Source organism: Streptopelia decaocto, assembly GCF_964273445.1.
Source record: "Streptopelia decaocto genome assembly, chromosome: 3".
NCBI classification, from domain to species: domain Eukaryota; kingdom Metazoa; phylum Chordata; class Aves; order Columbiformes; family Columbidae; genus Streptopelia; species Streptopelia decaocto.
This window is the reverse complement of record NC_138656.1, coordinates 28,438,912-28,463,550: the sequence shown is the minus strand read 5'-3', so window position 1 is coordinate 28,463,550 and position 24,639 is coordinate 28,438,912. Positions and strand designations below refer to the sequence as shown.

General features: G+C 36.7%; 1 protein-coding gene across 9 annotated transcripts in view; it reads right to left on the bottom strand.

The window, feature by feature from the left end:
• PPM1B (protein phosphatase, Mg2+/Mn2+ dependent 1B) overlaps positions 1-24,639 on the bottom strand; it is a 60,148-nt gene that overhangs the window by 4,786 nt on the left and 30,723 nt on the right. For 6 of the 9 annotated variants that reach the window (XM_082049613.1, XM_082049614.1, XM_082049615.1 and 3 more), the window contains 4 exons: positions 18,792-19,655; positions 17,067-17,184; positions 8,906-9,017; positions 5,337-5,394 (listed from right to left, as the gene is read on the bottom strand). In XM_082049613.1, the coding sequence (XP_081905739.1) occupies positions 5,337-5,394; positions 8,906-9,017; positions 17,067-17,184; positions 18,792-19,637 (1,134 nt within the window). In that variant the 5' untranslated portion in view covers positions 19,638-19,655. Of the gene's footprint in view, positions 1-5,336; positions 5,395-8,905; positions 9,018-17,066; positions 17,185-18,791; positions 19,656-19,981; positions 20,228-21,772; positions 21,852-22,198; positions 22,323-24,639 lie in introns of those variants that run through there. The other 3 variants (XM_082049617.1, XM_082049618.1, XM_082049619.1) reach the window with 3 other exon arrangements.

The following is a 24,639-nucleotide window of genomic DNA, read 5'->3' as shown; positions in this document are numbered from 1 at the left end:
CCAAAAGCTTCATAAACTACAAGTATTGCAGTCACTCATTTACAAGCTTAATAGAAGCATTAAGACAGTATCTTGGATTCAACAGGATTTCAGATGCTGTAATGTTCCTGGAATAGAAGTCCCAAGACTGATCAGCACAGGCAAGTTAAAAAGGAGATAATTTTACCACAAAAATGCACATTACTGCATATAATGCCAACCCTCTATTTCGTTGCATAAATAGATACATGCTTCCACTGTGGTTTGCTGGTCTTAAGTTTGGGATGTTTTGACACCCACGAACTAGCATTTTCACATTCAAATAGCTCTTCAAGAGCTCAGTGAGAAGAAGCAAGTTAAAGGAGGTAGTTTTGATGTATGAAGTGGGACTCATAAGCACAAAGTCAGCGAAAACTTCGGCCATCAAGATGAGGTTTTGGATGTATCTTACTTCTTAGGTTTTGACAAAAAAAATACTATTTAGGTATTTATCTAGCTAATATTAAACAAGACACCACAACCGAATAATTCCAGTCTTTCAAAGTTTAGAGAACATCTAAATTCCTTAGTTCCTCCAGCCCATCAGTTTTGCTCTAAGGTTGATGTTAGCAAACACACACCCTGAATCTCCACATTTCGCAATATTCAGATCTTTAAAAATTCTTTTAGCAGACTGAAGTGAATACTTTTGCTCCCATGCAACACTGCAGAGTAAAAGCAACAAGCAACATAATAGCAGCTCTGAGACTCCTGAACAATTCAAACACTAGTAGGAGTTGAAGGAAGTTGTTAGTGTTTGATATTCCAACTCGCACCTTGCTCTGCACCCTCTTTGATGGTGGGCTATTTTGTGCTTCCCTTATCAGTGCTGGCAGACAAGAAACCCAACAAACAGTACGACAGGAACTGCCTCTATATGCTGTATACACACTATAATGCAGATTTCTCTCTAATGATGGGTGGCTAGATCAGGTCCCTGAAAGCTATGATTACTGTGTTAAGTTAGCAGTTGTCTTTCTTCTTGTTCTAATTCAACTCAGTGCTACTAACCATAAAAACAAGAACAAATTTTTGCTAGCTATATTTAACATGGCATTCACACTTTTTGCACAAGTTCTGCTCTGTTAAATTATGTACATAAAAAAGGCTACTACGCAGTAGGTACAGGATTTACAGTGTTTAAGGGTGTAGGAATTTAGTCCATTTACATTTTTTAAATTATCTATAGCAGCCCTTAATGACGTATGACTTATCAAATTGTCAGAGTATAGTATTAGTAAGAGAGGAAGATGATTGGTTTCCAACAAGATACTCATACACAGTTTTGAACAAATGCCACTGAAACTATTAACATAGCCCCTGTAATTTTAACACTGTTCCTTGTGTTTACAGATACCTATACACCTGAGTCGCCTAACTGGATAGTAGCCTCCTAGTCTTAAGAACACATTAAAAAAATGGTTGAAGCAGTAGAGCCATTAGACAAAGAGTAATACTTCAACATGTTAACCGGAACACTGACTTGGTGGTATCATAACATTACAGTGGTAACAATTACTTAACTATAATTTCTTTTAAATTCCCTTTTAAAATCCGAACGTACCAAATCCAAACACATAACACATTTCTTTGATTTCACTTTCTCTTCTAAAGGCACAAGCCACCACATTTCTGGCGAAAGTCCCTCTGCTGAAACACTGGTGACATTGCTCTTTGAGAACCCACTGCAGGGCTCTCTCCAGCCCTGGATTTACTAAGTACTTGTACTCTGCTGAGATGTCTAAAAGAAAAACAAAGAATAACCAAAATCTATGACTACTATAGCCTGAAGCTACACTAGTGATCTCTGAATAATGCTGTAGTAAGGATTCTTTCACTCAGTCTCTCACCCTGCCACGTCTCTTTATTTAGGCTATACATTAAGGATTCTCAGAAAATACAGGTGAAGCATTGGACAAAATTAGTCTACAATCACTAGCTTGAATAACAAAAAAATTCTAAGCACAATACTAACTGAAATGTTTGCAGTGTTGAGTAAAAACAAAGCTAATCTAGAAAAAGATATCACCTTGGTTTTGATTTATATACTTTCTAAGAACTTATTTACAAAGCTATTCTGATCCAGTTCACAGTAACTCAGGGTAACTAGTTTAAATTTTTCAATGCTAAAAAGTTCTCTTTAGAAGGAAGTCATATTCTTAATTGCAAAAGTTAATCTGTTTGCTTTGGGTGGTTGTTTTTGTGGGGGGTTCCTTTTGTGGTTTTTAGGTTTTTATTATTTATTTTTAGTTTTTACTCATGTGCATTAATATTTTGGCAATTAATGACATTATTTTCTTAAGGTTAAAAAAATAAAATTGTTTTAGCCTTATATAAAATCATCAGATGTAGATGGCTTCCATAGGCAGACTTTCCAGTAAGTATAGCAGTATTCTGCTCTGCGCTCTACACAGACACGTGTACACTGTTAACTACAGATGGGGAAAGATTCTCCAGTGCAACTCAGCGCACCTTCATGCTCTGCAGACACAGCATCTGTGTACGAAGAATTAGGAGATACAGACATAGACCTGCTCTTCCTTCATACTAGTTTAAACAGGGGCATTATTATATTTCAGTCTCACTCAGAAATGTCATCGTCAGGATGTACCGTATGTTTCCTTCCTACCTTTGCTTCCTGTTTAAATGCAAGATGTGTAGCAACATTATCAGAGCATGTAGACATTGTGAAGCATCCGATGTTGAGTAACAGAACAGCTTCCTTCCCTTTTACCCTCTCCATGCACTAGAGTACTGAGTTCAAAGGACTAGGATCACCACATATATACCTGGAGTTTATAAGTAAGACTAGCAAAGGAAGTAATGTTTTTATCACCTCAGGGATGAGGCCCACTAAATTCATCCACTTCAAGGACACTAAGATAACAATTCCTACTTGGGGGAAGTACAAACAGGAATTGCATCCTTCACCCAGTGGCACACCCTCCTCTCAAACTGCTCCGGGTCAGAATCACTTAGGATAAAAAGAAGAAAAGGTACTGACTGGCAAGTGATCACTTACCCCAAGATCAAACTAAAATGTAATCTTGTTTATTTAAAGCATCATCTAAACCATTATTGAGATTTGCACTAAATACCAACAGAAGGTAAACTTCACAAAGTAGTCTGGAGTGTACTGCTCACACTTCATATTAAAGAAGCCAAATTAAAAGGACCCAAGACAACTATCCAGGGATTCTAAAGCAATAAAGGTCAAAGCTATTAATGGTAATATGTGTTAAAGCTCTATTATTTTATGATTCACTTGCATATTTGGTTGAGTTACCTCATTTTATTAAATCATAGTGGATGATGTTCAAAATTTTCCCGGAAGGAGCCATTACAAAAGGAAGCTATACTGTATGTAGGACTTCCAGCAAGCTTGCATGGCTATTGAAAAGTACATCTGGACTCAGAGGTGCATCATAAATGCAACTATGGCATGTGATATTTCTAGAAAGTTGCCATTAGACAAACTTTTTTTTCTTAAAAACCAGCCAACTTATAAAACTGATGCCATAATCTTCAAATAAGCCACTTTCACCAAAAACTTTAACCTCAAAGCAGGAACAAAATTAAGGCTAAATATGAAAAGCAGTAGCAGGCTGACAAAAGTGCAGAGTTACCTGAAGGACTAAAGAAGCTGAAAAGAGGAAAATTTTTTTCTAGCTTATTTTAGGGTACTGCTGCACATTTATTGAAAGTAAAATGAAAAATGGATACTCTATCACTTCCGAACTAAAAAAAGGAACAAATCCACAAATATAAAAAAGTTTTAAGATTTCTTCCCTATTTGTACTCTAACAGAATAGTGTCTGCTTCCATCTACACAAGCTTCCTACCTTAAGAGAATAAACCAAATATAGGCAGCCAAGAGAAGACAGTGAGAAAACCACAATAATAATTGTGGTGAGACTGCATATTCACAATCTCAAGGCATACAATTGATCATTTCAAAGTATTTAAAAGAAAAGTTGAGATCACCCCAACACCATTCATTGTAGTGACTACCTGAGGACCTTGTAGCCATCTCAGAAGACAAAACATATGACAAAATATTTACTAGAAAATGAATGTTACCTTCACAGATTAGTTCACATAAACTGTACAGAAAATTACAACATTTATACAAACCAGTGATGTTTTTATCAATTCTTCAGTTTTCCAGAGACTTTTTTAAAAATAAATTTAACCACAACTGATATGAACAGCAGTTATTACTCTTTATAATACGGACCACCTAATAATCAGGCCATTTTAGAAACTGGAACTGAAGTAACTAAAATCCCCTCAAGCTCTCCTTAGGACATGAGGATATTAAAAGATAGTGTAAGCTTGAAAAGAGTAGTCAATATTACTTTCGTTATCTTTTATGTTCAGTGTCCCAAGGTCTTCTAAACTTACAGAAGACAACAGGCAGTGTGTTTGCCCACTCTTCTACTAGATTTCTGGACAGCACACATAATACCTAGTTAAGTAATGAATAAGCCGACCATAATTTTTGACAACACTACACTATAATTAAGAAAAACCCTCTGCATTGTTGCCTGTCCTGGTTTTGGCCAGAATAGAGTTAATTTTCTTCCTAGTAGCTGGCACAGCGCTATGGTTTGGGTTTAGTATGAGAAGAATGTTGATAATACACTGATGTTTTAGTTTTTGTTAAGCAATCAAGGACTTTTCAGCTTCTCATGTCACGTCAGGTGCACAAGAAGCTGCGAAGGGGCACAGCCAGAACAGGTCACCCAAACTGGCCAAAGGAATATTCCATACCATAAGACATCCCACTCAGAATGTATTTTGGGGGAAGCTGGCCAGGGGACCTACTACTTGGGAACTGGCTGGGGATTGGCTGACAGCGAGCAAGTCCATTATGCATCACTTGTTTTATATATCCTTTTACATTGTTATTATCATTATTCTTTTCCCTTTCAACCCTATTAAACCGCCTTTACCTCAACCCAGGAGGTTTACCTTTCTTCTGATTCTGTCCCCCATCCCACTGTCCCCCACCACAGCTGTGTGTGGTGTTTAGCTGCTTGCCAGGTTAAACCACAACATTGCCTCACAGGTTTGACTGCAAAAGCAGCCATCAATTGAAAAGTATTTCAGAATTGGGTGTCAGTTTGATGTCTTTTTGAGGATGAAGTTCTATATCAGTTCCATCCAAAACAAGGTCAAAATGAACTGTATGCTACAATACATATTTTGTGTTTATAATCCTTTATTGGCAGGGATATACACTTTTGCTTAATATATGACACTAATTTTGACACTGACATTAACAAAGAGGTATAGCAATCAAAATGGGAACTTACCGCCTCATTTTCTCTGTGTGGATTCAGCCTACTATACACAGCTTCAATAATATTACGCCTGAAAAAAGAAGTGTTAAAAGAATTAAGCACCATGGATTTCAAAACACTGAGAGCTTAAAAAGTTTGATCAGAGTAATAATATAAAAGTGTTTAAGGTGTTTTTCTTTTAACCTACCTCTTAAAATCATGAAGCCCAATCTCAGTGTCTTTACTCACTTTCAATATAATGCTTGGGGATTTAGCAGTAAGTCAGGATTTGTAAAGACTAAGCAAGGCAAAGCGTTTTCTTACCTCACCCTCCCCACAGTCGACCCCCTTTACATCTTTAGAAGTTCCAGCTTCATAGTAAGATTTTGCCAAGAGTAACATTTAAATCTATATTTTGTTTATTGCAACAAAATTCTTCAAGTTTGCTGTTTTTCTCATCTTATTTCTGCATGTAGAACTTTAAGACAGTTTGGTTTTTTTCCCCATTTTTATTACATATACACAGATTACTACTTGCCTATAAACTTTTGAAGCGTGGTGCCCAGAGTATGCAACCCCTGAAATGTGTTGTGCAGTGTCTATTCACACTGTAGAAATTAAAACCCAAATGCCACTAGCTAGACATTTTACTGGCAGTGCCATAAGGCCACGCCATCTTGGGCAGGCAAAACAAGCACAAAAAGCTACTCAAAAAATAAAACCCAAAGTATAAACAGACTTCCGAGAGGAAAAAGGTTATGTCCCTGTATCTTCAAATCATAGTAAGAACTGAGAAATGTTCAGACAAGTATAATACATATGATCAAAATTATTGACAGCTTCAACAAAAAAACTGCTACATAAACTAAGACTCAAGTCTGGAAGTGGCCAAGATCTACAAAAATGATGTCTTACAGAATGCAGATAAGCATTGACTGTTGACTTTTCCAAATACAGAGCACAAGGGCATCAAAGAAAGACATCAGCAAATGTCTCGAAAATACACAGTGATGACTCTTGGTGCAACAGAACTTTCTGGCCCAGAATACTGAGGATGCTAAAAGTTAGATGAGGCTCCTTCTGAAAATATCTAACTTAATGGAAGATAAATTCTAAGTCACTAAGTACATAAAGAACTTCAAGATCAGGAAGCACCTCAGCTGTAAGAAGCTGAAAACCAAAATAATAAGGACAAGGGAAGTATTTTACATATTTTCCTCATTTTATATTCTTCCCTAGGCACCTACTTCCAGCTCTCCTGAGGACAGGACATAGAGCTAGAACGACCCCTGATCTGATCTAGTATGACACGGTTCTTATGTTCACACCAGGGGAACAAAAGCACATTCAAAACAGAAGAGTTTGGTTTTTAGAGAAATGTTGCAAGTGTGTCAACTTCTGAGACAAAATAATAAATCAGGCAATCTCAGTACCTAGTGTCCAGCATCACAACATCTTTTTTCCAGTCATGATCCAGCATTTAAAACAGTACCTACTAAAATACTCAGAACTCTGGGAGGTGGTTTGCAGGCCAGTGTATGCAAGGGACAGTGCATCAAATCTCAGGATGACCACTAACCTAAAACACTGGAAAGACACTGTCTTATCACATGTTCAAAGGCAATACACGTTGATGATGAAATCAGAATTTATCTAGACACACCACACCAAGACAAGTAGAAGGTAGGCACAACTGATATACATGACAACTTGAAGCCTCAAGACAATGTGGTATATGCAATTTGTGCCTGTTCACACACAAAGGTTCTTGGCTGTGTCTCAATGAGCTCCAGGAAAGAAGTTCATAATTAAACTTGCAAAAATTTTGCACTTGCAAAAATTATGGTATAAAAAGCCTACCAAAGAACACAACTGCTCCAAAGGCAAATCAAGTTAGAGTCAAAGCTTTAAGGATTCTGCAAAGGTTGCGTGGCTGAGCTGTCGCACGAGATCCATCAGCATGGAAAGAAGATTTTCCTAGAGAAAAGTAACCGAATCTTTATGCTGATGATACAGGAGTGGAGCTACTTCAGAGGTTCCTCAGGTTTGCAAACATAGTCTAGTCAAGGTAACATCACATTGCATTTCTCCAGTTCATACATACTAAAAACTATGAGCAACTATAACTGCTGCTAAAAATCACAGATGTCAGCCACCAAGGAGCTCTTTCTGCAACCTGTTTAAGCCAGGTCTTGGAGTTCAAACAGAGGACAGAGTGTGCATTCTTCATGTCCTGGTAACTTCACAGGATAAAGGATCCCAAGACCAAGAACACTCTCTCGCTATGAAAAAAAATTAAGTCACGCAGTATGTGGGTTTGGGTTGTGTAGTCACACTTTTCCAAAACTTCCATTCAGGAGCTCAATCCTGCAAGTAAACTAAATACATCACTGCCTGACTTTCTATAAGTTTGAAGGACAAGAAAAAGTCACTCAATGCTGTGTGATATCCTCTTAAAAGAAGCGGCAGTTAAACCTCCTGACGTCAGTTATCTGCAACACAGGACTTTAAAAAGTAAAATGGAGAGAAAGGCATAAAAAGACAAATTCTGAACCTAAGCCTATTAAAAAGTAACACAGGTCACAACAAATTAAAATAGAATTTATATGCAAAGGTTCCAAAATAATGATGCAGTGCACTACGCAGTTATTAATAAGCAAAACAATGAAACACACCAACTCATTCAGCAGTTGGGAGGCACTAAGAAGAGGCACACCACAACTCTGAATACCGGGAATGTACACAAGTGGAGAAAAAGGCCAGGAATGTACAGGTAATTTCAAGGCTAGAAAAAAAAAATAATGGCAAACAGTGCCCATCAGTAAGTACACACAATGAAAATGGATGTATAAACAAATGCTCAGAAGACAGACTTCATATTTTGAAAAAATGCAATGAAGCAACATGACATATGCCAGGGAACAGCAATGGGTCCCAGTGTTTGGGGAATTCTAGATTAACAATTGTCTACACAATCCTAAATTCTGTTAATTAAAATCCTTAAAATATAGGTTGTTAGAGTGTCACCATTAGTTTCCCCAGAAAAGCAACGTAATTTCTGAATGTTTATGAATGTTTATTCCAACCAAGTTTTAAAATGCATATCCTAGTTCAATATTCTTACTTATCTAACATTCAGTTTAAGACTAAACAAAGAAAAACAATTTTCTTATGAGAATGTTTGCTGAGCAAACACATGTGGACCCAAACTTATAATGGACACTAGGTGGTGGAAGGAACATGACAACAGGAAGTTGAGCTGGTATTTTGATACTCTGGCTGGTTACATTATTGATAGTTCTTAGCGAATATAAAGCAGCAAAAAGCCAAGAACAAATATTTTTTATTTCTTAAAATGGCCATATGGAAATAGGAAACTAGTATGTTATGTACCAGAATATGATCTATCTATTTCCTTTTACCATTCCAGAATGGGAACAGTAACAGAGATGTTTATGTAGTGCAAAAGTAAACTAGCTTATAATATAAACCCCAACTTTATCTAAGTATAGCCATAACAATAAGAAATGTTTAAAACATTTAAAGAGAAGTATTTGTTTCAGTGAACTAGACAGTTTAAGAAATTCCAGTACTGTACTCACTTGCCAGCTAAGCCACCTCCTGGTGGTAAATTAGGGATATTCTCCGCAGTTAAAATACGAATAACGTGAGCGAGATCAGGCATTCCTTCTTCACCCGATTTTTCCATAATTTCTAATTTAAAAACAGAAGAAGTCCTTAGATTACTGAATTAATACCACCCATTCCTTAAGACATGAAAACATAAGATACTACCACTTTTTAAAAGAGACATTATGAAAGAGTTACATGTAAACAGGAAAACATTCTTTACATTTTAGGTGAACAGTCTTTGCATGGTGGAAGAGAGCTGCTGAAATCCATAGTCTGCCTTTCCAGTGTGCTTCTAGCAATTGTCTCTCAGAGAAACTCAGATGTAGACTGTGAACTGGATGAAATATCCTGGAGACAGCAGCCTGTTGCCCTCCAGACAAATGACAGCTCAAAGTCTGTTTCAGTTACCTTCCCATTGTGTTTGAAAACATAGTCAGAAGTTACAAAACATATGCCAGTACTTCCCAGGAATTCAGTCATTCTTCACTGTGAGTAAAGCCTTGCATTCTCAAAGTCCTGAATCTCCGGTCCATAAACACTAAGACCATCATGCAATAAAGAGACATACATAATGGCCCATTATCACTCAAGTGGCCAAAACACAATATAGAACTGGCAACAAATAGTTAGTAATACAGTATTCCATTTTCAAAGCAGAAGTATCACAAAACAAGTCCAGTGCTAGTAAGTTCTTCCACCTTGGAAAAGAATTGCCTAAACTGAAGTCAATCTTCATAAATTCTTATTCATCAAAGCTGCTGTAAGGCAAATGTGCAGCAGGTGCTGCACATTCAGGCATAACACTACCAGTTTCCAGTCACCAGCCTCTAATCATTCAACTACTATCATGACAGAAGAAGATTCACTAAGTTATTTACAAATTGTAACTGTTTGCATGTGTCACATATTTTTAAGAAATAATCTTTTTCCTGAAAAATTAGCTAAATTAAGGAATGGAGTGCCATTTCCTTTAGACATTGTTCTGTTAATAGATGAAAGCTCTTTGTCTGAGCTACAAAACAGAATAATTAAGAAGAATGAATCCTCTCAAAATATCATCCTAAAAACACTTCAGTCAGTCTGTATCTCAGCTACTATCCAAAGACAAACAAATCACTTAAATATCTCACAATCAATTGATTGTATTCTGAATGCCTAATTTGGAGCCTGCAATTAAAGCCAGAAGCAGCTACAATTTGAGTTTCTGGAGGTAGTAGAAAAGCATCTACCTATTTTAAACACTGCATCCCAAGCTTCCTGGTATTTAACCCTCTCTTGAGGCTTCTCAGGACTATTAAAAACAAGAAAGTGCTTGCGAGGCACTCGCTTCCTCTGTATCAGGGACAGCTGCAGGAAAGCCCTCCAACAGCAATTCTATTTTTACAGGATTTTTACTACCCTGTAGCAAATAAGGCACTATGCTTCTAAGCCCCCATTTTAAATGAGCACAATACAATCTCTGCAATGAATAAGCTACGAATACTACCACTAGAAGTCATTGAACATTCTTCCATGAAACTTCATATGTATTATCATCCATCCATCAAGAACAAATCATTGCTAGCAAAGGGAATGACAGCTCAATATGTATGCTTGAATCTTAGGATTTTGATCACTTCTTCCACACACATTCTCACACAAATCAGCCACAAGTTCTCTTGCACATTGTGTCCTTTCATGCAGTTCTACCTAGCTAGAGGCAGATTGTATAACTATAATTTTGCTGAGCCACATCTGATAAGAAAGGTGTCTTATGCATATGCTGCTTTTGGTACCAAGAGCATATCTGGTTCTGTTTATACTAAAGGTAGACAGCAAGAATAAGAAAAGCTACAAAGCTACAAAGTAAGCAATCATTAAATATTAATGCAAGCAAAAGGTTTTTATATCTTCTTAAAAGGGAATTAAAGCAATCACAACTAATGACTGCTGTCATTTCTTGGTACTGGAAACTTTGACTTTATACCATATAAACGCTTCCCAGGGAACACTGAACTCAGCCACAAGCGCCTTCTCTCCATATCTAGAAGGTGCTAAATCAGGGATGGTAGAACTAACCATCTCCTTTCACTTTTCCTGATATTAGGGTGAATAATCTCATCCAGAACATGTCCCCTCTCCTAAAAAATAAAAAAAAAAGCTTTCTAACAGAAAATCCGAGAATAAAGCAAATGACCAAGCATGACCTTTTTTCATTACACATCAGTTAGCAGATACACACTGTGGATTTGTTTGACAAAGGCCACTAGAGAAAGAAACCAAATGTTTTCAGAAACAGATTTACAGGCATTTATGAGGTTTTCACCTTCATCTCTATGATATTAAGAATAACCCCACAACTAAATATTTTTCTTTGAATGTGCATAACATGATAGCAGAAACTTCTACATCTGTATTGCTAATATAATTTACTTAAAAGAATAATTTCCTGATATTACATTAAATGTATTATATGTAAATCCATGAAAGTCCACTATGAAGTCTACTATTCTACTGCTTTACTCCTAAAATACTTTTCTCTTAAAAGCTTAACATTTAACTCAGATATAAGCATTTTGAAAATTCAGACAAAATTTGATTTCAATTTTATATAATGCAAGGCCCCAACCAGACCGCATTACAAGTTTTCTATGTTCCAGCATCGCCTTTGATTTCCAGCTATAAGATTATGGCAATTCAGTTTTATATACAGTAAATACTCCATATATGTAAAATGCACCATCTAACTGTATTGAGTATCTACTTTTAAGACTATTTAATACGTGCCCCTGTTTATGACTTGGGGGGTTAGCATGGGTTGGTTTGGTTGTTGTTGGTTCACCCCCACACACACCTCCGATACACCCTTAATCTGAAACATATCAGAAAAATGAATTTACTTCCATACCCAGCTCTCTCTTGCTGCGACCCAGCTTATTCTCTCTTAAAAAAAAAAAAAACAACAAACAACAACAGAGAACAGAAAGTAGCATTTGAAAGTGGCAGTAAGAAAAGACTGATCTAGGGTAATTTAACTACTGCCCAACACATCTGCATTACTTTGGAAATGAACCAATTAAGTGACTCAAGCACAGCTGTGCTCACCATACTAACTGACTCAATCCCAAGCCATTCACTACAACCTTGTAAGTATTTCAGAACACTCTTGAATTGGCAGCTTTGGAATGCAGTTAAACAGATTCTGTCAACCTCAAGACCCAAACTAGCAAAAGAGTTTTGGGATACAGTTCTTCCACTAGAGATCTCTGTAAACTATCACTTGCTGAGTTTTTTAACAACTCTTTTAAAAAGCCCTCTGTTTTGGTATTCAAACAATAACTGTCTTAATAACTCTGGAAAGATATTAAAGAACTACTAACTCAACTCATTGTACAAACACACAGGATCTCAGCATTCTACTTTGGAATGTACAATGACAGTCTACAAATATTACGCATCTAAGTATCAAACTGCTTTTCAATACAGATTTTTTGGTATTATTTTTAGTTTTTAAAACAAACAAAAGCATGCAAACAACACCCTTCTCTCCATGCCAAAGCTTAAAATGCACAAGCATAGCAGTGAAAAAAACGTGTTGTCTAAAATGTTTGATGGGTTAGTCTACTCAGCTTTAAATTTCAGGTCCACAAGAGAACAGGAAATCCTTTATTGAACAGTGTACATTCATTGAAAACCATCGATCAAACTCAAATTGCTTCAGGAAGCCCAAAAGCATTTTTCATTAAGTGTCAAAGTTGCCCTGATTTAAATTAGTCACTGAAAGATGAGAGTACCTAAGAGAACTCATAGCTGGTATTTTTAATGACATCTACGTCTTTGCAAATCAGTAGTTCTAAGACAAGCTGATTTTTTTCAGAATGTTTTTAATACATGTATAAATAAAATTATTGGCTAACAACCAACTACACGCAACTTGTGAGCTGTTAATTCTTTAACAGAGAAAGAAACATTGTTGCACACAATACTTGAACTTGAACTAAGTCCATTATTTGTCTTTCAAAAGGAACAGTCATCATCTAGTCTGGTATTTTAAACATTAGTAAACCTACTACAGATTCTTACCATGTACAATTACTTGCTGTAACTGAACACAGACACTTGCCAAGTCAAGAGCCTCAGAACACAAAAATGACAAGTAAATTGTAATAGGCTTCCCCAAAGACTATCCTAAAGTGTAAACTATATTTAGAATACATCTAAAGAAATACAACTTCTGTCCTTTGAAAATAACTGGAAGAGATGATAAAATCTGTATCGTCAACATCACAACTCATCTACCGGGCTTTACGTTTCTAGAATTAAAGGTAGTTTAACTTTTCAGGCACAACTCTTATGCACTGTTTCCCAGACCAGACTTAGTCTAAAGATGAACACAAAACTAATTGTGGCAGTTCTCTTTTCCTGACAAAAGAGATGTTTCCACCATACAAAACTTTTCTTTACTACTGCAAGACTTAAGATCATGCTTTTTTGTGTTTTTTTTTTTTCTAATGCAAAGTATTTCTGCTCCCTACTTAATCTTTTAAACAGACCACCTTTAAAAATAATTCAACATCTTTCTATACAATATTCTCTATGCTGCTTAGTCGTTTGAAACAATTTGTTCATGCTTCTCTATAATTTCTAAACTAATAACACCCAAGGCACACAGGTAAGGTAAAAATCTGCAGTCCAACAACTTTTTTTTTTAAGGATACTGTCAAAATGACAGAATTTGTTACGAACACAGAAATTTGTTAGAAGATAGGTAAATATTTTAAGTTCTCCTAAAGTCTGTTTCCTTTATTTTTTCCACTTCTAGACAGAATTTACTCAAGTATGCTAACTTTCATTCCTTGCTAAATACTTGACATTTAAAGGCCTTGCACTCCATCCAATTAGCAGAACACAGAATGACACAGGGAAGTCATGCAGAAAAGAAAAATACATTAAAAGAAATCAAGAAGAGCTGAACCAACAGAAGTCTAGGCTTTGAAGCAACTCACTTCTCTGGTGCACTTAACAACCTTTGTGTTACATTCGGAATGGATCTGCATCAGTTCAGACTACAAACTCTCCGCTTGTTTTGGTGCGTGTCGTATTTGTTAAACACGACAAAGTAGCTAAAATACATTTCTGCTAAGAAGTTAATTTGATACCTTAAAGTAGAAACTCAGTTATGCTACAACATTGCACTGGTACTAGCAACTAGTGCTTCCTACGTCATTCTCAGTTAATCCAGTCACTCTGATCAGAAGTGATTTGGCAGCTTTTCTATTAATCTTCTTAACCCTCACTTATGAAAGCAATAAAATCCACTGCAGTTCCATCAATTTTTTTCCATATTTGCTAACTGAGAGAGGAGGCACCATAAGCTGGGAATACTGACAGGTGAGCACTGAGTGCACACCTGACTGCTGGCAGGGAAGGTAACTCCTGGCTCTCTCCCAGAGCCTATTAACAGCTTGTGTACTCAGACATAGGAAGATAATAGGTATTTATCTTAACTAGTGTCATCTAGGAAGCCTGGGATGGAAGCCAAGTTCTGAGAACCATGCCTGGAGTTCACATTTGAAGTGACCATTAGCTCTCCCTGATCTCAACAGAAACTACAAAAACAAAAGCTGTTTCAACTCAGAACACATTTAAACAAGAGGGAAAGACACCACACACAACACCAGTACATTCAGAGATAACTTGGATTGTGGCCTGAAGGCATTCTTACGTGTATCTAAAAATTAAGCTTTGTTACATCAACTATCTTAGATTACTGAGACACTGACGCAAACACAAAAAACACTTAAGTTTATGTCATTTTTCTAAGAGTGAAATAAAAAAAGGTATCCACATAAAGAACGATTTTCACTGTTGTTTCACACCGATGAAAAAGTGGTAAAATACACAGCGTCATTTGTCGCATTAAAATAAGTTTGAGAATTTTTGATACTAAAATGGTAAAAGAAACAGGTGTCCACAGCAAGTTACAGTGGCAGCATGTACATTTCCATGTCGCTGTTGCATTTTACATTGAACCATTGTTAACAAAAGTTGTGAAGGGTTAGCTGTGGAATTTTTGCTGTTGTATGCTCTCAGAAGGCTCCTGATCTCAGATCTACAGATTAATTCTCAGTTATACCTAATGGTACTTATTTGGATATGAACTACTTTCTCGTAGAAGTATATCCAATCAGTTTTTTCAGTACCCATTACAGCATGTTAAAAAGCCAGTGGGTGTCTCAGATATTCAAATAAACCAAAACCAACAGGAAAAACAGAAGTGGCATGTATCTCCTATGTGATAGTGCTTGAGTGCTGCATTAGTAATTCTCATCATGCTTAGGCACCTGGGAAGTTTCCGGATCCATGTTAAGAAAATTTGGTCAGTCACACCTTCTTTCATAAAAAAATGCTCAAGCTCAGGCAGTCAGTGGCCAGGGCTGTGATTTATGTCACTGAGACCTTGTTACAGTCTGAAGATGGCAGCTTCATGTAGATTCTGACCTGCAAAGTCCCAAGCATCTTGACACCCAGATTTAAATTACTTTCACAGAACTCTGCTGAACAGTCCTTTAGACTGCCAATATCACATTTTTTCAATATGAACAGAGACATACCATCAGGACAGCAATACTAGAGTATAAAGTGAAACCACTGGTCTCAGCACCTGGAACAAATACATCTAAGGAGGCTACACAACTCATTATCATCTACAAAGGGATCACCTCTTCATGAAGAACAGTTCAACTTGGATCTAGTGAATATTCTAGTCCAGGGCTGAAACAAGCCAAAAAAGGGTACAAGTTATCTCAACTAGCTTTCTCTTCAGTAAACCCCTTCCTTTCCTTGAATACTGTTGCTGTAACTGGTAGCTCCAACAAATGAGTTAATAAACTGCATCACCGTAAGTGGGTGACAGTGGGTGACTCTTCTGATAAGATTACTGAAGTTTAAAGAATCCCAACAACAAAGCTTTCAAAACCTCTGATTGCTTCTCTCCTAACGATGCTACTTCACAGCATTATCCTAGCAACATTATTAACAGCAAGACAAACTGTTCCAAAAACTCAGTTATGTTCATGCCTAGGTTGCTTCTACAAAAACCTTGTGCCAACATTAAGAACAATATTACAAAAACCACAAGCTTTCAGCATCAGCCCTGAACTTCAGTCAGTCCTACCAAAACTGAGCTGTACCTCGATCACTAGCATAATTAAGAAGACTGAAGAGACTGGCAGGCCACTACATATAGCGGTTATCAGACTTCAGAACAGCCCTAACCGGTGATAAAAGATTTTAAATTAGAAGCAACAGTTTGAAAGCCTGCTTGGGATGTCAGTTTTTCTGACATTAAGAACACTGCAGAAAAGGAATAAATACACAAGGGCAAGCCTTTCATTCTGAGTCAAGCTAACTTTCCTGTAACTGCTTCTGCTTAAGGGAAGAAGATGCATTCAAACTCTTGGATAAGTGTTATCAAATCAGTGACTAAATGAAACTAGTTAGAAATTAAGTTTAGTCCTCCATGAAAGTTCTAGATGATTATATTGTTTTTATTCACACATACACACACACCAGTGAGGATTCAGAATCCAAAGGGCTCTTGCATTCGTAAGTATTTTGATCATTTATATTCTGTTAAGTTTTTGCAAAAGCTGGCTTAACAAAAAAATGTTCTCAGTGTGATAAATAACTAACAGCTATGTTAAAAAAAAAAAAGCAGTTAAAAAAGCCTGGACAATTAGATGAGTAACTTGTCCCTTCATAAAAACTCAATACAGCTTTTTCTATTTGTCAAAGCTGTTACAAAAAGGTGACCAAATACCACAAGCATCTCTTAATATTTTATAAGCAAGACATTAACAATATCACAATTCACTTCACTGATATAATGCTCTGCAAGGTCAGTGGTTGCATTTTGACCTGTGAAGACAGAATCAAAAATCTAAAGCTTATATTTAGAAAAAGCTTGCAGAATACCAGGATAAACTAACCACATGTCTTAAAACGTTTTTCCTCACACATAAAAATTGAAAGTTGTAATCAGGCCTGAATCTGACCCAACACATAATGGCATGATGGCTTTCATGGCTTTTGTTTTCAAGCTCAAGAAGGCCATGACAGCATTTCTACTGAACAAAATGGATTTCTTACCTTCAACCCGTGATTCCAAGTACTTATCCAACTCAGCATCTTTTTTCACTGCCTCATCTGAGACCTTAGGAGCATTTGAAAAACACACTAGTACGATACTCATGTTATCACGACTCCCCTACATGACAAAGAAAAAAGAAGAGTTAGGGTCTTTAGTCTTATTTTTAATTTTTCTATTCTAGTCATATTTTTACTTGTTCCAAATATGGTACTACAGATAGACCTGGAAAAAAAAAAAGAAACCTTGCAATAAAACTGTTTTTTTATGAATAAGAACCTCTAAGTTTCCCAACTAAACTACTTGCCAAAATTTTGCTGATTTATATTGTTTTATTCTTAGTGTTAAAGTTTAATGGACTTATTTACGTGTCAACAGTTTAAAAATAATATCAAGAAAATAGGTCAGAAATTAAACAGTCATATAATGTTACCTTAAGCCAAGTTAAAAAACAACTCATGTTGCAAAGTGGCATGCAGAATACTTATCCTAGATTACTAGAATAGCTAGCTCCAGCTACTACTTTATTTCAGTTCAAAAGCATTCACATAAGACATTGGCTTCATCGCAAGTCTGTTTATCAGAATGCACCTGCATCATATGTAGCATGTTGAAGTACAAAATGCTAATTCATTTAGTATGGCCAAGCTGACATTACAGACTGTCATGTGCTCAGCAACCTGAGCCAACAGCTTTTTCAGATATGAATTTTAATGACAGTTTTTCACCAGTAAGTTCCGATACCACTTTCCTGCTCATATTTAATTTTAAACAATTACAATCCAAAGACAAATTTAAAAACACAGTGTCTAAGGAGATCCAGCAGAACCATAATTTAAACTCCTGTTTGAAATTAAGACCTTATTGCAGACACCAGGATCTGACTTTATAAAATAAATATGAGGTCAGGGCTCAGTTTTACTGAAGGTATATTAGAGTGAGTATCCTTTAACAAGGCTGATCAAGTGCTTGGTCAGAAAAGCCATGGCATTTAAACCAATCACACATCGTATGGCATATGCTGGAATACAACTCTATTTCTGAAAAAAATAACTAATCCTTTAGTGTTAGAACACTGAATTTTAATGTTTTCCTCAAAATGGTAAGTTTGGTATGTGGCCTAATGAAGGAACCATATTTGCACCAACAGGAATTGCACTTTTCAGGAAATTCTGATAACAGTATACCTACGAAACACTTCTAGACTGACCTGTAGTTGCTCCAAACAAATTCTAAATTTGAGGAGTACAAGCAAGCTCAGGTGCAAAAGAAGTGCTTCTCCATCTAAGCTACAACAATGAGCTGAGGACACTGCTTCAGATGATAGACAAACCATACCTTGATGAGGAAATGGTACAATGACTTTTATGCAAAGGATATGAACACCGCCCAACTTGAATGACCAAAAAATAATCACCCCAAAATATCTCACACAGAATTTACTAGTTTTAAAAATTTTGTATTTGGAAATATAGTTTAGAGCTGAACCTACATAGAAGTGTTATTTGAGAAAAGAAATCTTTGGTTTTGAAATTGCTATCCCCTCTCCAGGCACAAAGGATGAGGCTGCATATTCTTCAGCAAGGATATACAGTTGAATGGATACAGAGGTTTGAGGGAAGGAAGAGAGAGAAGAGGAAGAATAGGCCAGGAACTGCTGATAACATCATACTCATCTAAAGAGAAGATCATTTTAGAACAGCTGCTTGGAGAAAAAAGTTACATACCTTATGTAAACAAGTGTCCACTACCCAATTGCACACTTTTTCCAGGTCATCTGATACTTCAAGTCTAGACTTAACAAATTCACAGAGCTCTTCATTGCTCATTACATCCCAGATTCCATCACAAGCCAAGATGATAAATTCATCTTCATCTGCCCTTAAAATCTCACAAACCTCAGGCTCTGGAGAAACAAGTTGTTCTGTAGGGCCTTTACCGTCAACACATTTGTAGTCATAGTCCCCCAGAGCTCGAGAAACTGCCAATGAACCATTAACACGCTGAATCATTACACTGCCTCCTGCATTCTGGATTCGCTCCTTCTCCCTTGGGTTGCAAGGTTTGTGATCCTGTGTTGAAAAACAGACTTGTCCATTCCTATAGAGAACAGCCCGTGAATCACCACAATTGATAAAGTACACATGCTCAGGTGAAATCAAAACTCCCACTGCTGTTGAGCCACTTCTGTCCATTCCATTTCTGAGGTCTGAGAAATTGCGCATATACTCATCAATTTTCAAAAAGCCAGTTCTGATTCCACTCTTGACATTTTCCACTGAAGGTTCAAGAGCAGATCCAGGTTTTTCTGTCGCCCTAAAGTCTTCATTGTTAGTGATGTGTTCTAACAAGTGCGTGGAGCAATAATTTGCCACACGAGATCCTGCGTGACCATCATAGACAGCAAAAAAGGACCAGTCCTCTAAGCCGTGGGGAATACCTACAACAGCTGTGTGAGCATCTTCCATTTCCACTCTCCATCCCTGCATACTGCTGAGGCCATAACGCAAGCCATTTCCTGCACCATGAGCATTATGCTTTTCAGTTTTTGGTTTATCCAAAAATGCACCCATGTTTATGCAATACTGAATCTGAAAAACAGAGAAGAAAAATCTTATTTATAAAACCACCACTCCATATACGCTTTGTTCTCCCTTTCCTGTGTTTCTTCTTTATAAACAAGTGATAAAGCATGCACGTGTGCAGAAGTCAAAAACTGTAATGGGGGAAAAGTAATTAATTACACAAAGTGTGAGATTACAGACCCATGTTTTTACTGTTTTGTGTGTGGTTTATTTTGTTTTGTTTGGTTTGTTGTTGGGCTTTTGTTTGTTTTCTGGTAAGGCATTCTGTGTTTTGAAGAGCTGCTTCATCAAAATTAAAGGCTCTCCATATGAAGGTAGAGTAGTCCACATACCTTTGCGGCGCTGCAAACTTTGTCTTTCTCTGCAGAAAATAATTCATGCTGGAAAAACAACCACGTCACTCCTATTATTTTTCCAGCTTTACTGTGTCATGAAGAAAAGCTAATACTTCATAAATAAGGACTGGTCTCACTAGCTTTGCATGCACTGTGCTACTTCAGTATTCTTGTATAGCAAGGCCAAAGTGACAACAGGGGAATGTAGACCATCTGCCAAAGGAAACAAGAAGGCAAATCCTACTTCAACCCAAGAAAACTTCTACCAGGATTCTCTTAATAAATTATACTTAGCCCTTTGTAAAACAACATTTCCATTTTTACCATCCCTAAAAGATGTTTGTGTCCTTACATGTGGTTTTAAGTTCAAAGATGCACTGATCTTGACTTTTAAATGTATCCAGTTACAAGAGATATGAGCTATCTAAGAGAAGAAAATAATCCAGAGGAAGTAAGGAGTTCTTCAATATTTGAAGATCTACCTCAAAATATATGAGAAAGAACCACCTCCAGAGAGCAAGCTTGCAGGTAAAATGTGCATAATCTGTGTTGAAGCTTTAGAAGACTGCTGACTTCCTCTCCTGTACTAGACTGAGTTGTCTTAAGCAGACCTGAAAAACTACCTTGCACTTTACAGAGTCAGCAGAGAACAGATTATTTAATTCACAGATCCCATAGTACCTTTCTGAGAACCTCATAAACTCAGACACCACAACCTCTGATCATGCTAAAAATGACTGCCCCATGAAACCCTTAGTGACTGGATGTGGAAATTATAGCAACCTTAATCCAAAAAGAATTCGAGAGAATCCTGCCAGGACTGATCCTGGCAGCCAGTCATTAAGTCTCTGACACACTAGTACCCAGCAAGCCTGCAGAGTCATGATAATCTAGTTGTTGTTTAAGGGTTCGTTACCAGGTCAGAAAAAGAGGTTGGAGAAATCCTTACTTCTGCCATTCTCCTAATCTAAACACATTTTCAGCATTTATAGCTTACTCTGACAGAAGAGATAAAAAGAAATAGTACAATGCAATGAGGAAGAGATTACAGTCAGATTCCACACCCCATCTCCCTTTTTAGGTCAAAACTTCAGGGCTTTCTTCCCGATAATTCAAACTTTACGCTACCTCTCCGCTACAGTGACCTCTGTGAAGTGACAAGGATCTACACTATTACACAGACCCCACCTGCCTGCTCACCAGTTATGCCTCTTTTGAACTATGTCTCCTTACTTAAATATAAATTTTGACAAACTTCCCCCAAATACTGCAGCAACTCCATATCTGGTTTACTTTTAGTCTAGTTTTACCGCCAGTTTTAATTCAGGTTTAACAGCCATTGATTCAGACGCTACTAACATTATGCAAAAGAACAATGCGGTTGTAAGAAACTGAACATCACATAACTTGATGTACTTTTTCCTTAAAAAAAAAAAGTAGGGAGAAAGCACCTAAGTCAAATCAGCTGAGAAATGCTAGAATTCAAACAGTTCTTATGTTCAAGTACTACGCTATGTTCTAATTACAAGTCTTCAAATTATCTGTTCTGACACAGAATAAAACACTAATGAGACTCCACGTTTAGAAAGATTTGCTAGAGAAGATGATTTCTTAAACAATCGGCTAGAAATTAAAGCTTTATACGGACAATATAAGCGCTAACGCTGTGCAATTACTCCCTCTAGTTCAACTATGAGATTTTTGACCCTTTCTCAGTTATAACACAAATCTTGCACTTAATAAATTGTCTTAAGTAGTCATTAAAAAAAAAAAGGAATTGTGTAGCACCAAAGAAAGTGTCCTGAGCCTTTTATGCTCTCCAAAAAGGGCATTCCATGTACAAGGTACACATCCTCAGCTGCAGAACCTATAGTAAAAACAAATTATTAAGAGAACATGCTCAAAGGTTGTTGCCAATTTGCTTTTACTCCATATAAACGTAAAAATAATCCTCAATCTGGATTTTATAAAGCAAAACCAGAAGTACCAATTTCACAGATAACGGTATACCTAATGCAAAAGAGCAAATTACAGACTGACTTCAAAGCTGCATCTAATATTCTCAAAATACTTTCCATACTTTTAAAAACTTGAAAAGTCATTAAGCCCTTTCAAACACAAACTATCCATCCTAAACTTCACCCACCTTCCCAATCAGTTGAATTTTATGATATTATCTAAAGAATCTCATGCACGAGAAATCACAAATATTACCTTTATTCTTTATCTCTGTAGTCACCATCCACTGGCTGCTAATTATATTAGCTGGGACAGCAAAGATGATAAAATGACTACACAACCTTATGTTACACATTGTAAGCTTCACACTGTATGTCATCTGCAAGTGAAAGTAGTAAGTTACATTCTGTCTACAATTAGTTGCATAATTATTTTTCTTCTTTTTATCTGAAGAGTATTTGCAACACTATGAACCAGTGGAAGCTACCTCATTTCTGTTGCTGTGTGTTTTCATTTCTTAGTGAGATACACAGCCAAAATAGTTTTCATAGCCCTTTCTCTTGAAAGATCTGATTTTACTTTGAAAAAACAAAAATGAATCAGTGTCAAATGGTGTTATAAAAGCAAAGCAAGGCTACAAACAATTCTCTTAGTGCTCTCAGCAACTGAATGTTCTAAGTGAAGAGCAGAACAAGTTTCACACAGCTAACACTAACATCAGTAAATGAGATTCGTGAAAGGATTTAAATGGCTGATTACCACTCATTCACAAGTTACACACAATATTATAACTTCATTTCTGAAACTGAAAAGATGATACTATCCAAGATCATATTCTTGATATTCTAAATAATCCTATTTAATATTACAAATCTTTAATAAAGGATGCAGATATTGACTTGCAATCAGTAAGAAAACAGTAAGTTTCTGAATCAGCTTATCACTTGTCTTATAAAGGGCACCAAACACATAGAAGAAATCTTTCTATCACTGTGTATATTATGTAGACTATAAAAGGCAGTAACTGGTTTGAAGACAATCTGAAAAAAAATCAAGCCATTTCAGTGAGCATGGAAGAGAAACAGATTTCACTGACCCAATGAAACCTCAGGTTTTCCAGCAAAATTCTCAGAGAGGCACAAAGAAAGCTTAAAACGGATGAATGTCTGTTCTGTTAAAATCTTCATTTTTAACAGTAACAACTTTCAGCATTTTAAAAATACTAAGAAGTTATAGAAAACAACAAGCAAGTGACATGGCATACAGGTGAGTATAATATATTCCTATCAAGTGTTATGCAGAAATGTAATTTGAATTTCACATCTACAGTGCAAACAAACACAACTATCTCTAGCAGTAAATTCAACTATGTATTTACCTATGTACAAATTAGTTAAGCAAATCAGAGTTATTTTAATGAAATTTGTGGCATCATACCAAACTTTACTTTTTTAGCAAAGCAGCTTTAAAAAACACAACAAAAAAACACAGGAAAAAACCACAAACAAAACAGAATGCAACAAATGAAATGCAACTTGTTTTCTCAAAAACAAAAGGTTACAAAGAGAAAAAATTCCACTGAAAAAACAGTACCCTGGTACTCACATCTAGTTTTGTCCCTCTCTTAACATCTCAGTCTAGATTAGTAAACAGACTTGAACACCTAAATATGGGACTCAGTCAAACTGACCTGCAAAGATCCTACAGAATGCCCATCATAGGTCTAACCTGATTATTCTATCTCTTATTTTAAGCACACCAGGCTATGTAGAAGTCAATCTTCACACAAGCACCTAGACGACATTTAAGTCAGGTCAGAATTCACAAGTTACAGAATCACAGAGTAGTTCCTGTCAGAGGAGATCTCTAGAGCTTATCCAGTCCAAACCCCTATTCAAAGTTCAATCAAGATGATATGCAACACCAATGATGGCTCAGGCTGTTCAAATCCTTGTCAGATTTTGAACGTTTCCAAGGATGGAGATTTCACAGCATCTGAGCAACCAGTTCATGCCCGTCCACAGTGATAATGAAAACAAAACTCCCATCAGTGCAACTTGAGTCCTTTGCCTCTTAGTCTTTTATTACACATCTCTAGGAAAAGTCTACCTTCTCTGTACCCTGCCATTACACAGTTAGAAGACAGCAACTGGATCCACTCCTTGGTCTGAGAAAATTCAATTCCCTTCTTATGAAAATATTTACCTCACTTAAGATTATTAGCTGAAACTTTCAAAATCTGCAAGACCACACCTACTGCAATTCCCAAAACTTCCCAGGAAATGGCGAAGGCCTTAGTTCTCATCCATGCTCCACCACACACTGTTCTCTAAAACTGTACCTGTTCTTCAGATCAAGAACAGAAACCCAGAATTCCCCTCTTCCAGTAGTCGCTCCATCTTTTGGGGAGGAAAAAAAAAAAAAAAAAAAATAAAAAAAAAAATCAATCACTCGGTAAGTGCCAATGATCACTAAGGCTCAAATGCCTTTAGAGGAAGAAAATCTTGGCCTTTCCCCCTCCCTGGCAATGGAAGAAACTGAAACTGAGCAATATACTGCTACAGCAGTGGCTCTAGCTACCACTCTTCACTCCCAGTTTTAAATCAACAACTAAGCCTTTTCCAAGAGAGTTCAGGGCCATGAGTCTCTAACGAAAGCTGACAACACTTCCCCAGAGCAAAAATGTAGCCCAAACC